The sequence below is a fragment of the Megalobrama amblycephala genome, linkage group LG18 (assembly GCF_018812025.1).
Source record: "Megalobrama amblycephala isolate DHTTF-2021 linkage group LG18, ASM1881202v1, whole genome shotgun sequence".
Taxonomy (NCBI): domain Eukaryota; kingdom Metazoa; phylum Chordata; class Actinopteri; order Cypriniformes; family Xenocyprididae; genus Megalobrama; species Megalobrama amblycephala.
Window position 1 is genome coordinate 34960187 of NC_063061.1, and position 15080 is coordinate 34975266.

The 15080-nt window shown below is 37.6% G+C and overlaps 2 protein-coding genes across 3 annotated transcripts in view; both read right to left on the minus strand.

Moving 5' to 3' along the window:
* The window catches only part of LOC125253453 (urokinase plasminogen activator surface receptor-like), a 551125-nt gene that overhangs the window by 247869 nt on the left and 288176 nt on the right, over positions 1-15080 (minus strand). The window lies entirely within an intron of this gene.
* Positions 10072-12333, minus strand: LOC125253448. Of its 2 annotated transcripts, XM_048167406.1 has the most exons (4): positions 12264-12324; positions 11686-11772; positions 11397-11477; positions 10072-10655 (listed from the first exon to the last, which is right to left on the minus strand). In XM_048167406.1, exons 1-4 carry the CDS (start codon positions 12319-12321, stop codon positions 10525-10527), a joined length of 357 nt encoding a protein of 118 aa, XP_048023363.1. In that variant the 5' UTR covers positions 12322-12324; the 3' UTR covers positions 10072-10524. The 2 variants fall into 2 exon arrangements, with proteins under 2 accessions (XP_048023363.1, XP_048023362.1); XM_048167405.1 differs by having other exon boundaries at positions 11686-12333.

The window sequence follows — 15080 nt, forward strand, 5'->3', positions numbered from 1 at the left end:
GCCAAGCTTGTAGCATCATACTCAGAAAGACTTGAAGTCTTTGTGCCAAAAGGTGCTTCAACAAAGTATTGAAGGCTGTGAATTATGTACATTTGATTTTATTTCATTTTTTATTTTAATAAATTTGCAAAGATTTCACACAAACTTCTTTCACGTTGTCATTATGGGGTATTGTTTGTAAAATTTTGAGGAATATTATTATTTTAATCCCTTTTGGATTAAGGCTGAAACAAAGAAAAATGTGGAAAAAGTGAAGCACTGTGAACACATTCCGGATGCAACGTAATTTCAAATTTTTTGAAACATGCTAATTTAATGGGGTTTTTTTGTTTGTTTTTGTTTTAGGGAGATCCTCCACCTCACTGATTTACTAAAATGAAAACAATCATTGACTGTCTTATTCTACATTCAAATTAACACTATTTGTGTGTTTATTTGATAAAGTTTATATGTTTACCTATTCAAGGATCATCACAGAGAATATTGACCTGAAGTCCCATCACACACATATACTGTACAGTATATATCTTTCATTTTACAAATGCTAGATATATACTGTACATTTGCATAGCAGTTGTTAAATGTGTTGCACCTGCAGGCCCGTTTTTTTTTTTTTTTTTTTTTTTTTTTTTCTTTTCTTTTATAAAGGCTGCGTAAGAAGACTGATGTTTTACACCTATCAAACTAAGATTAAATAATAATTATTTTGTGTGAGCCTTAGCAGTAAAGTTAAAGACAGATAAAGTTAGATACATTTTTAAATGTTCTTTATTGGCATCTATGTTTTCATGAAGGTTCTTTAACATTCACAGAATCTTTTCTTTTGCACAAAATGTTCTAAAGAGAAATGGTTCTTTACATTATTAAAATGTTCTTCACACTAAGAAAAAAAAAATATTTTAAGAACTTCTCATTGAAAGGTTCTTTGGGGAGGCTAAAATAGTACTTTATTTAATAGTGTCAATATCCTATTTGGAACCTTTATTTTTAAGAGTGTTGGCCATTATTCATTAGTACACAATCAACTTTTTCTTGTAGTTACATTTTATCACAAAAGATGATTATTAAATTGTGTTCTACGTAAATAAAGTGTATATATAAGAATTCAAAAATGTGACTGTGGTAACTTGTTTTAACACAATATTACGTGGCCCTGTACCAAATGTAAGCCTAAGCCCTCACAGTCTTCCTCTGAGTCCACATTTTCATGACATAATTCTATTTTGACTGTTGGGTTTAGTCTGCTGTTGGGCTCTGGAAAAATGAGCATCCAGGGTGAATATCGGCCACAAAGGGAGTGGATTAGGGCCCGGATTTGGCCTAAGTTCAATTAGGATATTTAAGTAGCTTTTATAAACATTATTGGTGTGTGTCTTGAGAAAACAATGGCACTGATATATTTTAAGATATGCAAGTGCAAGTTGCTTTCAGTTAAACCAGTTCAAACATGCATTTTAGTCCTGGACTAGGCTTAAGCCTTGTCTGTGAAACCAGGGGAAAATTTCTTAAGCTTTATTTCAATTTCATGGGAAAACGTAACTCTTTCTAACTTAAAAACCACCGATTGGCAACTGCTTTCAAGAAATCAACATATATGTTTTTGATTGGCTATACTGCTCAACTCTGCAAAACAAGTTGTAAATAGAAACCTTTGACCCTCCCCGGAGCACAATCACCAAATCTTTTTCACCAATATGCTATTACTACAGAGAAAACTGATCGTAGACCAGCAGTTATGGACAGCTTTTTCCTCTAAAAGCAATCAGAAGCAGCAGCAGTCAGTGGTTTGAGTGAGAAAATTCCATGCTGAAATCAACATGGTTGTAAATCACCAACAACTTTTATTCTTTTTTTTATTCCTTGCACTGATCCCCATAGGTCTTAAACACACTCTGCCCATGAGGAACAGTGCAAGGAACAAGGGACAATTCTTTATTAATTGCGTCTTAATTATCTCTCCCTGTAATCATATTTTGTATGAAAAGGAATAAAAGTTGTTGGTGATTTAAAGCCAATATTGTTGATTTCAGCTGGAAACTAATTAATTTTAAGAAAGTTTGTTGGAGTTTAGGTACAAAACTTTAGGTAGAGATTGTCCAGAGAGTCCAGTATGCAGCTTCCACACTGAACTAAAATGCATTTATCATTCCTGTTTACACAGGCAAGTTTTGCAAATACTGTCTTTTTCATATTCATTTTTTACATCGATATTTGCATATATGACGTTTATGTGAAGTGCAGCAGATGAAGTAATGCACACATAATCTTGTGGCAGCTGCGAATCAGTCTAAAACACAGCTCAGATATTTATACACATCCAGAGAGACTGGACATTCACTCTTCAGGTGATAAACTTTTGATTTATTTTCTTGCTTTCAGTTTTTTCTGTGAGTTTTAGGTATTGTGAGGTTTATGAGCATGTAAGATGGTTTAACTATTAAATAAAACAGAGTTGAGATCTACTTGTTTTATCTACTTATTTTAATAGATTAAAAAATAATTAATTTAAATTTAATTAAATTCAATTGCAACCATTTAAGGGAATTTCCATGTGAACTGTGAAATTTAAATACTGTGTTTTTTTAATTAACAGAATCATTTCCTGTTCTGAAGTTATTAAATATTGTATTGCATTTGTTATTCTGTTAGCATTGTATTGTTAATGCATTAAAATGACCTTTAATTGTAGACATTTAATATTAAAACATTCCGTATTATGTGTAATAACATGTTTGAAAACTTTTAAATTCAATGCATGAAAAAAAAAACACAAAAGTTTGAATTACATTTTCACTTCTCTCTTCCTGTTGAACGCAGTTGTCTTTTTTTTTTTTTTGAGTTGAGTTGAGTTGATGTTCTGAGCTGAGAAGACAAACACAGAGGAGATGAATAACTCTACAGAGAACTTCACACCTGAAGCATCTACAAACTCCACAACTCATTTTATTGAGCAACTCAATAGTTTAGAAATTTGTCTATTTAGCCTCCATTTACTGTTTGGTCTTCCTACACACTCTTATGTTATATGGCTCATCGTCACAAGAAGTGGGGTTGCATCAGAGTTCTTCAACCTCAATCTGTCTGTTTGCGAGATTGCCAACTGTCTGAACACTATATTTACTCTACTGTCATTTTTGTTTTCAAGTCTCACAAGAAATGAAGCTCTAGCGCAAGTTCTGCCGGGAAGACTCAAATGTTACGTCACTATTAATTCAGATCTAACCAATCATTATCTAACACTTGGAGTATAAAAGATTGGTACTTACACTTGTCTGAGTTCGCAGATGCTGACGCGAACTTCATTAATGTAGCGTCAGTTGCAAACCTTACAAATGTCTTCTAACAGTCATATCGTGTGCGCATATTCAGATTCCGAAGAGGATTTTGTTCCACCATCTCCTCTTCCCATGCATCGTAGTTCACGCATTCAGTGCCGCGACACCTCATGGGCTCAGTGGTCTTCGGATAAAATAATCAACACTCTCGAAGCAGTCGGAATACCTCTCAGTCAAGGATTATCCAGAGAAGACCTGCTTCTCATGGCCCAAAATACCCTGGGTAGTCCACCTATTACGGCCGACACCGCTGCTTCAACTTCAGCGCCGTCAGGCCAGACTAAGCAAGCCAGCAAGAAGAGGGCAGCCAAGTCATCTTCTCCACATCCAGCCAAAAGATCCTCGCAGTCAGTACGGATAACTTCTCCCACGGCCGTCTCCGGATCCGTGGATGTTAATTTGCAGCTCATTCAGGTCGTTCATAGCCTTTCAGACACTGTCAAAGGCTTAGAATCGAAGGTTTCGAAATTCGAAAATTCCTTCGCGACTTCTAACCTTTCAGCAAATCCTCCTTCAAGATCTCTAGAAATTCCAACGGATCTTCCTCCACCTGCCGGATTCATCTTTTCATCGTGTCTGCCTTCGACCTCCTCTGCACTGCCAGCTTCTCATCATACGATCCAGACGCCATTCCAACAGGTTTCTGCCCCGCCCGTTACATCAAACTTCAGTCTCTCCACGGCTCTTCCAGCCCAAGAGTTTGGTAGGCGTTTTGTTTCACCTGCTGCAGTCACGGTGTCTCCCCAAATAAGAGCTAACATCATCCAAGGTAAGGATATAAACCTGGCAACTTTATTGCTTCCTTCACCCGCAGCTGACAGACAAATGGTGGATTGTGGTGACGTGGCAGTATTTCTCAAAACGTCTTGATCCCAGATTACAACGTAATCTCTCATTTGGCGAATTCGTTATCGCTTTCAGCATTTACCGAGACATTTTGTGCCAAGCTTTCCCAGATCGAAGGGAAGAACTCGATCTTTACTTATCAATGATGGCGGATTTTAATCAAAGATATGGAGGGACATTATTTTATGAATATCATAAATCTTTCTCTGCTAAATCCACTTCTTTCATTTGTCTGTACAACACAAAACTGAACTGGTCCGTCACAGACACTGAACTGCTCGTCCGTCATTTTGGCGGTCAAAAGATCTTATCATGTGCTATATGCAGCACTCACGGACACTCGGCTTCATTCTGCCCTAAAGCATTCGCTACCAAAGATCAGGCCGCTGTCCATAGTGCTGAAAACGTAAGAGCTCCTCTTGACCGTAGAGGTCGCCCATCAACACCTATTAATATTCCAGTTCTCTCTAGCTATCTCTCTTTTCACCCCGACCCAACTTTTGTTGATTATTTAATCACCGGTTTGTCCCAAGGGTTTCGGGTGGGCATCCTTTCCCAACTTACATCTTCCTTTGTGACTAAAAACCTTCAATCTGCTCTATCAGAGCCTGACGTAGTTTCAGCTCTGTTAGAGAAGGAAGTAAATAAAGGTTATGTTATTGGCCCTTTTGCTTCTCCTCCTTTTTCTCCTTTCCGGATCAATTCTATCGGCGTTGCTACCCGTAAATATTCTGGTAAAAAACGTCTAATCTTTGACATGTCTTCTCCTCATTCCATTCATACTGCAAGCGTTAACAAACTAATTCCCTTAGCTCCGTTTTCTCTGCATTATGCTTCTGTTGATAATGCCATTCATTTAATCAAGATAGCTGGTCAAGGCGCTTGGTTAGCTAAAGCTGACATTACCGATGCCTTCAAGACCATGCCCATTCACCCCTCCGACTGGCCATTGTTCGGCGTTAGATGGGAATCAAAGTTTTATTTTGCAGTGAGGCTCACGTTCGGGTGTAGAAGTAGTCCCCACATTTTTAATTCCCTTTCAGAAGCACTGTGTTGGATCCTGCTAAACGCCTGTAAGCTTCCTTTCGTTTTACATTTGCTTGACGATTTTTTGCTTATTGATTTTCCTTCTTCTCAATCTTCAATTCTTGACATGCTTAAACAAGTTTTTAGTGATGTCGGCGTTCCCCTTTCGGAAGAGAAAACCCTGGGCCCCTCAACTACGCTAGAATTTCTCTGCATCTTACTCGATACGGTTAACATGCAAGCCTCTCTTCCAAACGAGAAGCTTCTACGGATTAGGGAGTTTCTTGAATCTTTTTCTTCGTTACGATCCGTATCTAAGCTTTCTCTGCTCGGTCACCTAAATTTCGCAATGAGTATTATTCCTCAAGGCAGGACATTTATTTCTCGTTTGTTAACTCTTGCTCACTTCGTGCCAAAATTAAGCGATCCAATTCGGTTAGAAGAAGGGTGTTTGTCCGATCTCAGTTTTTGGTCGCGCTTACTAAATCATTGGAACGGTATCTCCTTTTTCTATAATGAAGTTCCTGAATCGTCCGAAGATTTGCAATTGTTCACTGACGCTGCCCCTTCTATTGGTTTTGGGGGTTTCTTTCAAGGGCAATGGTTTGCCGAGAAATGGCCAAACGCATTTCCTAAGCCTGAATCAGATTCCGTCTCTTCCGCGCTCCATGAAATCTATCCTTTGGCAGTAGCTAGTGTTCTCTGGGGCTCCGAGTGGTCTCGCAAACGTATTATGATGTTTTGTGATAACGAAGCTACGGTAGCTATTATCAACAAAGGTAGATCTTCCAGTCTGACCATTATGCCATTTCTGAGACGTTTAATCTGGCAATCCGTCGTTCATAATTTCATCATTATGGCTGCGCACATTCCTGGTCACTGTAATATCATTGCTGACTCTCTGTCTCGTTTTCGTTTTCAGGCTTTCAGACGGCTCTGCCCTTCAGCCAATCAGGATCCAACTCCCTGCCCTCCGCTAGCAAAGATAATATTAAACTAGACCAATTGCTCAAATCGGCTAGTCACTATATCTCCAAAGGCGTGGCTTCTTCCACACTCAAGGCTTATACTTCAGCATGGTCTTCATTTCTTATGTTTTGTTTTTCCTTTCAGATTCCGCTATTTCCCATTTTAATATAGACCGTCTGTGCTTTTCTAGTTCACAATTTTGAAAATCGCAATCAAAAAATTTCTTCCATTCGTAGGTTGCTCACAGGCATTCAATTTTATGCAAGGTATTTTAATCCTAATTATCCTAGTCTTTTCACTGTACCATCTATTCGTTTGTTACTCAAAGGCATGGCTAACTCGTCCAGCAAACGTCCAGATCGCCGCCTTCCAATTACTTTATCTATTTTACAAAGATTAATTCTTTCCATCCGCAATGGTCTCTTTTCCCCTTATATTAACACTCTGCTAGAAGCTGTGTTTCTATCAGCTTTCTACGGTTTTATGCGCCCAGGGGAATTTACTTCAGATTCTAAACATTTCAATCCGACCCGCTGTCTTTCTTTTTCTGATTTATGTTTTTCACCCAAATTCTTTACTCTTTTTCTGAAGCATTCTAAGAATGATTCTCAAGGATCTGGTGTCACTCTAACTTTTTTCAAACTTAATAACAGCTTCTGCCCTTTCTACTCTATGATTAAATATCTCAAAGTCCGGCCTAAAACTCCTGATCACTTTCCCCTTTTTCTTTTACCCGATGGAGCACCCCTCACTAAAGCTTGGTTTAGGACTCATTTAGCTACTGCCATAGGAAGCTGCAACCTTTCCCCCTTGCTATATACTGGTCATTCCTTTAGGATCGGGGCTGCCACCACAGCAGCCAAACGAGGTGTTTCATCTTCAGCCATCAAGCTTCTGGGCAGATGGTCCTCCTCTGCATTTGAATCTTATATCAGACCAGATTCTAAAACCATCCTCGAAGCTCAGCCAGCTCTCTCAAGTCAAGATTAAGGTATTTTCATGCAAATACTGGTGGTGGTGTATGTTTACGTATTTCATTTTACTATTTTCAGCTTATATAGCTTTGAATTTTCTGGTACTCGGGGCGGCTTTGTCTCCGTTAGGCCATTGAGGCCTCGTATACATGTGGTCAGTGTGGCCTTGTCTCTGTGTGACCTATCGCGGTCGTGTGGCCGATCGCGGCCTTGTCTCTGTGTGACCTATCGCGGTCGTGTGGCCGATCGCGGCCTTGTCTCTGTGACCTATCGTGGTCGTGTGGCCGATCGCGGCATTGTCTCTGTGTGGCCTATTGTGGTCGTGTGGCCAATCGCGGCCTTGTCTCTGTGTGGCCTATCGTGGTCGTGTGGCCGATCGCGGCCTTGTCTCTATGTTGCTTTTTTTTTTTTCTTCCTGTTCTTTCTCCTTCTCTTATTATGTTTTAATTTGTTTTTCTCTGTTTCAGGAACTGCAAGATTCTCCTCTGGTGGGTATACATTCCCTCTCACAGTTTTTGGGGGGAGAGTGGGCTCCGTCCTGGCGTTCACGTTTCGCCACCATTTTTGGGGGTTGGCTACACCCCTGCCTTCAGCTTCAGGCAGGAAATGCAAAGTCTGCAACCCTCAGGACGTGAGCTACGGACGGGGCCTACGCCAAAGATCATTAACTTTATATATATATATATTCTGCTTGCTGTTTGGTAATAAATATCAGTGTTTCATTATCTTGCCTCCCGAGTCTTTCTGGTAGAAATGAAGCTCTAGCGCAAGTTCTGCCGGGAAGACTCAAATGTTACGTCACTATTAATTCAGATCTAACCAATCATTATCTAACACTTGGAGTATAAAAGATTGGTACTTACACTTGTCTGAGTTCGCAGATGCTGACGCGAACTTCACCTCCATCCTCCCCACCACCACCAGGATGGTCCCTGTCCTTACTCCCCGGGGGTTGGCTACGCCCCTGCCTTCAGCTTCAGGCAGGAAATGCAAAGTCTGCAACCCTCAGGACGTGAGCTACGGACGGGGCCTACGCCAAAGATCATTAACTTTATATATATATTCTGCTTGCTGTTTGGTAATAAATATCAGTGTTTCATTATCTTGCCTCCCGAGTCTTTCTGGTAGAACTACACATTTCTTGCAAGGACTAGCCATCACTGGTCATCCTCTGTTTCAGTGTCTGATCTGTGTTGAGCGTTACCTGGCAGTGGTTCATCCTGTAACCTTTCTGAAGTACAAACCTCTCAGATATAAAGTGATCTGCTGCACTGTGGATAAATAGTCTTGGTTCTTGTTTGTTCTGCATGTTTAGTTTAATCTCAAATAATCTTCGTGCATATACATGGTTCTTCACACTGCAGTTCCTCTTCTTCTTCTCCATCCAGTTGTTTTGTCTTGTGGCTGTTCTCAGAGCTCTGAAGCAGTCAGGACCAGGAGAGAGAAGGAGAGAGAGAGAAAGAAAACCACATGAAGAGAAGAGCATGTTACTATGTCTGTTACCATGTCTGTTATATATATGCCATTATTTATCTCAGGACTCTCTTTTATTTTTTCACATATGTTTATTTTGGACATTTTTTTCTTTTGGTTTGTTTTGTTTTATTCTGGCTGGTTTTGTTCAGCTTGTTCTTTATCTTCACTGGGCTAGAAAAATGCCCTGCCTTTGTTCTTCATAAAACATCCAGTTAAGTTGATTTAAGTTTATTTCCAGCATTTTGCAAACAAACACAATCTGCTTTGCAAAGGAAATCTCGACTCACAATTTTGCAATAGGCCAATCTCAGTCAGGAAACCAAAGAGAAAGAGCCCTCTTTTTGATGTTCAAGGGCTTTCAAGCAGGAAAATCAAGCAGACCTGCTCCTTCAGTCTTTTGATTCAGCAATGTACAAGTGTTTGCTATGAAACACTTTTACAATTGTTCAAACACAAACTATTTTATAGACATAAAAGTGTCAAGAGAGCAACTAAAACAAACCCTGACCACCATGATGGTGGCATAATTTTTTGACCAATAAAACACCAACATCTAAACCACTGTTAATTCTCAATAAGAACATCTTTAGACGTCTGACAGAAATAAAGTTGGTAATAAGTGAATCAGATCTTTTAATCAGATCTTGAGATATTTAATGTCTTTTATCTTCAGTTGATTTCATCTAAGGCTGTGGCTGAAGTCAGTTGTAGTTCTTGTTTCTCTTTTCTTCAGTGATTCTGCTTGTTAAGAGCAGGTGTTCATCATTAATGTTCAATCGTCACTTAAGTAATTGCTTAATTACCTGATTAACTTTAACTCTGCTTCAGTGTTACTTTAACACTATTTAGAGAGGGACCAAATGTACTCTGAGCAGAGTTGATTTAGATTTAACCCTCTGGAGTCTGAGGCTGATTTTGGGCCCTGGAGAAGTTTTGACATGCTCTGACATTTGTGCTTTTATCAGTTGATTATAAACATATTAATGACAAAAGTGTCATTACACTGTATTCAGCACAAACTAGGCTACCATAATATGTGAGGAACATGTATGTACATGTTTGTGTTTTTAAAGGAATAATGTTTATGCGTGGTTATTGAAAAAACAAAACAAAAAAGTAACTGAAACAATACCTCAAAATGCATACTAAATGTTTTTTCACAAGACTTTGAGAATTGTATATTTTAGTGTAGAGTTTTTGCTTCAAAATGATGTGGAAATGATCCTCCCTACTCTGACACATAAAACATTGTATTGATTTTAAATTTCTAAGACACTTTTTGTTTAGCTAGGCCATATGCGAAGAGGTGTGACTCTTCATGAATAATGAAGTGATTTACACCTGGGGAGATTAAGACCCTGCCCCTAATGAGCCGCATAATGAGCCATTCACTCAGGAATGTGACTGAGTCAACTAAGAAAATGCAAAGACAAGACATATCATTGTTTTTTTCTTTTTTATTTAAAATAAAGTTAACAATATAATCCACATATAAACTAGGGTCAAAGGCACATTTTGTGTATACAGGCAAATAAAGGTAAGGTTTATAAAAAAAGCCCACTTTTACACCCTATACATAACCTGCTTGATCACATATAGATAATCTTTGCAGCCCAATGGTCAGTGAGAGGTGGTGAACAGAGAATCTGAACAGTCACACATCTGTGTGCCATTTTTGAAAACAGTTCCTTTTCAACTGAAGACACAAGTAAATGTCACATGCCTGGCATTTCCAAGGTGTGTCTTGCCTTTTACCAAGCTGTACTTTGCAAAGCATGCAGTTCCGACGACCAGCGGTGGCATTATTCCTTGCATTTTGAACATTTTGAAGAGACTCTTAGGAGTGTGTTCATCAGCAGGACGCAGCTGTGGTCCAGGTTCCCGTGCAGGTAGGAATCTCAGAGTCTGTGGAACCATGTCAGTGTCATTATCTGTTTTCCATGACAGAGCTGAATGCCTGTTGCTTGTCTGAATGTTTTTCTTGGCCTTTTTTGCAAGGGGTTTTGGAGCACTCTCATTAGGGCTATAGCTGGAGAAAAAAAAAACAGTGAGATGGTTATTACACAAGGAGCTATACTATTTGCATCATCAATAACTAATACTAATATAATGTTTATTATTGTATATATTAACATTACCAAGCACTAATGCTAATATTGTGCACGCATAAGAAAGAAAGCCATACAGACACATATATACATACACTACCGTTCAAAAGTTTGGGATCACTAAGATTTTTAATGTTTTTAAAATACGTTTCGTCTGCTCACCAAGGCTACATTTATTTAATTAAAAATACAGTAAAAACAGGAATATTGTGAAATATTATTCCAATTTAAAATAACTGTGTACTATTTAAATATATTTCACAAAGTCATTTATTCTTGTGATGTCAAAGCTGAATATTCACCATCATTACTCCAGTCTTCAGTGTCACATGATCCTTCAGAAATCATTCTAATATGATGATTTGCAGCTCAAGAAACATTTCTGAACAATTGTAAACAATAAATGTCTCTTGAGTAGCAAATCCTCATATTAGAATGATTTCTGAAGGATCATGTGACACTGTAGACTAAATAGTACACAGTTATTTTAAATTGGAATAATATTTCACAATATTACTGTTTTTACTGTATTTTTAATTGAATAAATGTAGCCTTGGTGAGCAGATGAAACGTATTTTAAAAACATAAAAAATCTTAGTGATCCCAAACTTTGAACGGTAGTGTACATAGGCCTACCATATAGTGGGTGAACATGTACTTACTCTTTCTCATTATCGCCTGTGTTGCTGGGTGCCCTCTTAGTGGGAATTGCAGGTGAATGTGAGAGTGATGGATCCACATTTCTAAAACAAAACAAAAAAACTGTTATTATTAGCATATAAGATACTACTCTCATACCATTACCTATGCATAACGGACAGGAAAGTAACAGGTATACAAGCATGCTGTATATGTCTGTCAACTGGCCATTACCGGACAAAGTGTGCGAATGTGTAAACGTTACAGTCTGCTATATCAGTTTGCACATATAGTGGGTAAACGTGTACTTACTCTTTCTCATTATCATTATCGCCTGTGTTGCTGGGTGCCCTCTTAGTGAGAATTGCAGGTGAATGCGAGAGTGATGGATCCACATTTCTAAAACAAAACAAAAAAACTGTTGTTATTATTAGCATATAAGATACTACTCTCATACCATTAGCTATGCATAACTGACAGGAAATTAACAGGTATACAAGCATGCTGTATATGTCTGTCAATTGGCCATTACCGGACAAAGTGTGCGAATGTGTAAACGTTACAGTCTGCTATATCAGTTAGCACATTTAGTGAATAGCAACACGTTCGCGCATTTCACAACCAAGCATATTTTAGCACATTCACGTCTATCATAATATGCTATTCAACTGCATGCAGTTAATCGATCTAACGCGTGTATCCAACGTATCTATGCATATTAATAACAAGTCGAATATCAACAGAAAAGCATTCTATTTATAAGCATTTTTATGAGATAAAGTTATATAGAGTTATATAGATAGGCCTAGATGTAAATATAAGACAAATATATATGTACGCTTATATAGAAAAAACACGTCAAATAATTTAAGTAAAACTAAATCACTTACTCATCAGAAACTGTATCTTCAGCTGGATCAAGTCGCTCTTCAAAATGCAGACGTTCATCGTCAGAGTCATGTTCTTCTTCCGAGGAAAAAGTGAACTCTTCCTCACTGTCCAGGACCATCTGAAGAGGCTGCTCACCTGAGTAGTGATGCTTTTTAAGACGCTGTTAGGGGCGTTTACAGTTTGCATAGATCGCCTCAGCACATTATCTTATGAATAGAGCGCTCTGCGCGTGGGCGGGCACACATTAAAGATAATTAGGTAAGACAGGAGAAACAGTACCTCTCTTTACTTTTATACTGATTACATAAAGGGAGAATATTTTTTTTAGAATTTATTTGTTTCGTTTAAAAGTAGACACTTAAAGCTTTGCAAAGACATATCTCTCATGTCCATGTAGCATGTATAAGCCGTCTATTTTAGTTACTTTTAGTGACCTTTTAGAATGATGTTTGCAGAGACGGAGATGGCAGGACAGCACACCCTGTATATTTTATTTATTTTTAAAAAGCACAAAGTTTTATTTTGATTGTGAGTGTACACAAAAAAAAGAAGACATTCTATAGTTTCATTTGATATATTACTTATGTCTCTATGATAAAAAATGACGGAGTATTTTAAGTCTGTTTTGCTGCAATGTGAAAAAAAAACTGCAAAACGCGCCGGCGCGTTTTTAGACCTCAGAGTGTTAACCTTTTCAGATAATAATGTAATTTCTTCTTCATTGTGATAAGACTGATTCTATTTTAGCTCATGAAGAATAATATTAAATATCAATGATTCTACTTTTATTATAATTAGTGCATTCTGTTCAACATGTTAGAAAGTTAGTGTGTTTCACTGTTTATTTAAAAATATCACATCACAAACAAGACTTAGTTGTATTTTGATTGTTCTACTTACACTGTCTGTCATTTGTTTATCTAATAAAATACTTAATCATTGACCCTGTGTTAAGATTTCCATATGCTGTTGTTGTCATGCTTAGTACTAAAGATGTGAATCAGTTAAATGTGTGTAAATGATGAATAATTTTAAATTCAAGTCAGTCAGTCCAGTCAAATGATAGTCAGATATATGTCTCTTTGAACCTTACTTTTTTTTTTCTTTATATATTTTAATATGCCATGTTTTATGTGACAGATGAACAGATGAAGTCATACACACATATTCTTGTGACTATTTAAAACACAGCTCAGATAATTATACACATTCAGAGAGATTGGACATTCACTCTTCAGGTAATAAACTCCTCTTAAAACACATTACATTTTCTGTTTAAACATAAGGAAAGTACTCTAAAATTATTAATTGTGAAGTTTGTTAGATTAATAACAAAAAATGACAGAATAGAACCTGTTCCTGCGATTGACCCATTTGCTGTGCTGTATTAAACTTCATTCATCTCATTTTGAGCGTTCTGTGTGAACTTGTGACTGTGTGTGCTTGAGACAAATGACAGATGAGTATCATTTTAAGCTTTTTTACATTGTTTGCATCTTAAAAGTTGTGCTTGAAAGGTATGTGGCCCGTTTGGATATTCTGTTCTGTTAAAATGGGACAGCAGCTTTTGACCAAAATCAGATGCTCTGCAAAACGTAGCAAATCTTGCAGACCATAAAGATATTTTTAAGCTGTAAACTCAGTGTACAAATGTAGGGTACGTTACGTTAACATATACGTTAACATTTTTTTTCTTTAGAACACATTTTCTGTGAGATTCTGAGTTGAGAGAAAGAAGGAAGAGATGAACAATTGTACAGTGAACTTCGCCACACCTGAAGCATCTACATTCTCCACATCTCAGTCCATTGGGCTAATGAAAAAATTTGATCTTTTTCTGCACAGCTTCAATTTCCTGTTTGGTCTTCCTACAAACTCTTATGTTTTATGGCTCATCATCACAGGAACAAGAAGTGGAGTTGCATCAGAGTTCTTCAACCTCAATCTGTCTGTTTGTGAGATTACCAACTGTTTGACCATTTTGGTCCATGTACTTGAGCATTGGTTTTTAAGTCTCAAAACATTGAGATATTTTATGTTAGGACTAGGCATCACTGGTCGTCCTGGGTTTCAGTGTTTCTCAAAACTCTCAGATATAGAATGATCTGCTGCACTACAGCCTGGATATTCACTCTTGGATCCTGTCTGTGCTGCATGTTTACTATAATCTCATGTAATTTTTATTATTATGTATTCTTCTACTCTATTCAGTTCCTACTTTCCTGTTGCATTCAGATGTTCTGCTGTGTGGCTGTTCTCAGAGCTCTGAAGCAGTCAGGACCAGGAGAGAGAAGGAGAGAGCGAGAGGAGGAAAACCACATGAAGAGAAGAGCGTTTTATCTCATTCTAATAACTACTGTGAGCATGACTATTATGTATATGCCATTTGTTATCTCAGGAATGACTTATATTCTGACTAATCTGTATTTTCAGGAACCTTTTACGTTTTGTTTTGTTTTTTATCTACTCGCTGGTTTTGTTCAGCCTTTTCTTTATCTGAACCGGGTTGGAAAACTCTCAATCAGTTGTTTAGTTTTTAGAAATTAAACATGTTAGTACAAGTGAAGAAGCTTTACATGGCTTCACAGTGTAAAGTGGCTCAGAACATGTTAGTGTATTTTTGTCTTTCATTGTTTATAGACTTGTCTGTCCTAATTGTTCTTTTTCCCATAAAGATTGTTTATTCAGAATGTGATTATCAAATATGTTTTTTTTTTTTTTAGAAGAGTTTGCTATAGATTGTTTATCCAATAAAATGCTTCTTCAATGACATGGTGTCACTTTTCCCATATTGAGGGTTTCCACAAATTGTTGCA

Excerpts from the sequence above, each read along its gene's own strand:
- LOC125253448 (XM_048167405.1), bottom strand. The coding sequence starts at position 11,876 with ATGCTTGTATACCTGTTAATTTCCTGTCAGTTATGCATAGCTAATGGT. Across the intron at positions 11,478-11,685 it reads GATAATGATAATGAGAAAGA|AAATGTGGATCCATCACTCT; the intron begins GTAAGTACACGT and ends GTTTTGTTTTAG. Across the intron at positions 10,656-11,396 it reads ACAGGCGATAATGAGAAAGA|CTATAGCCCTAATGAGAGTG; the intron begins GTAAGTACATGT and ends TTTTTTCTCCAG.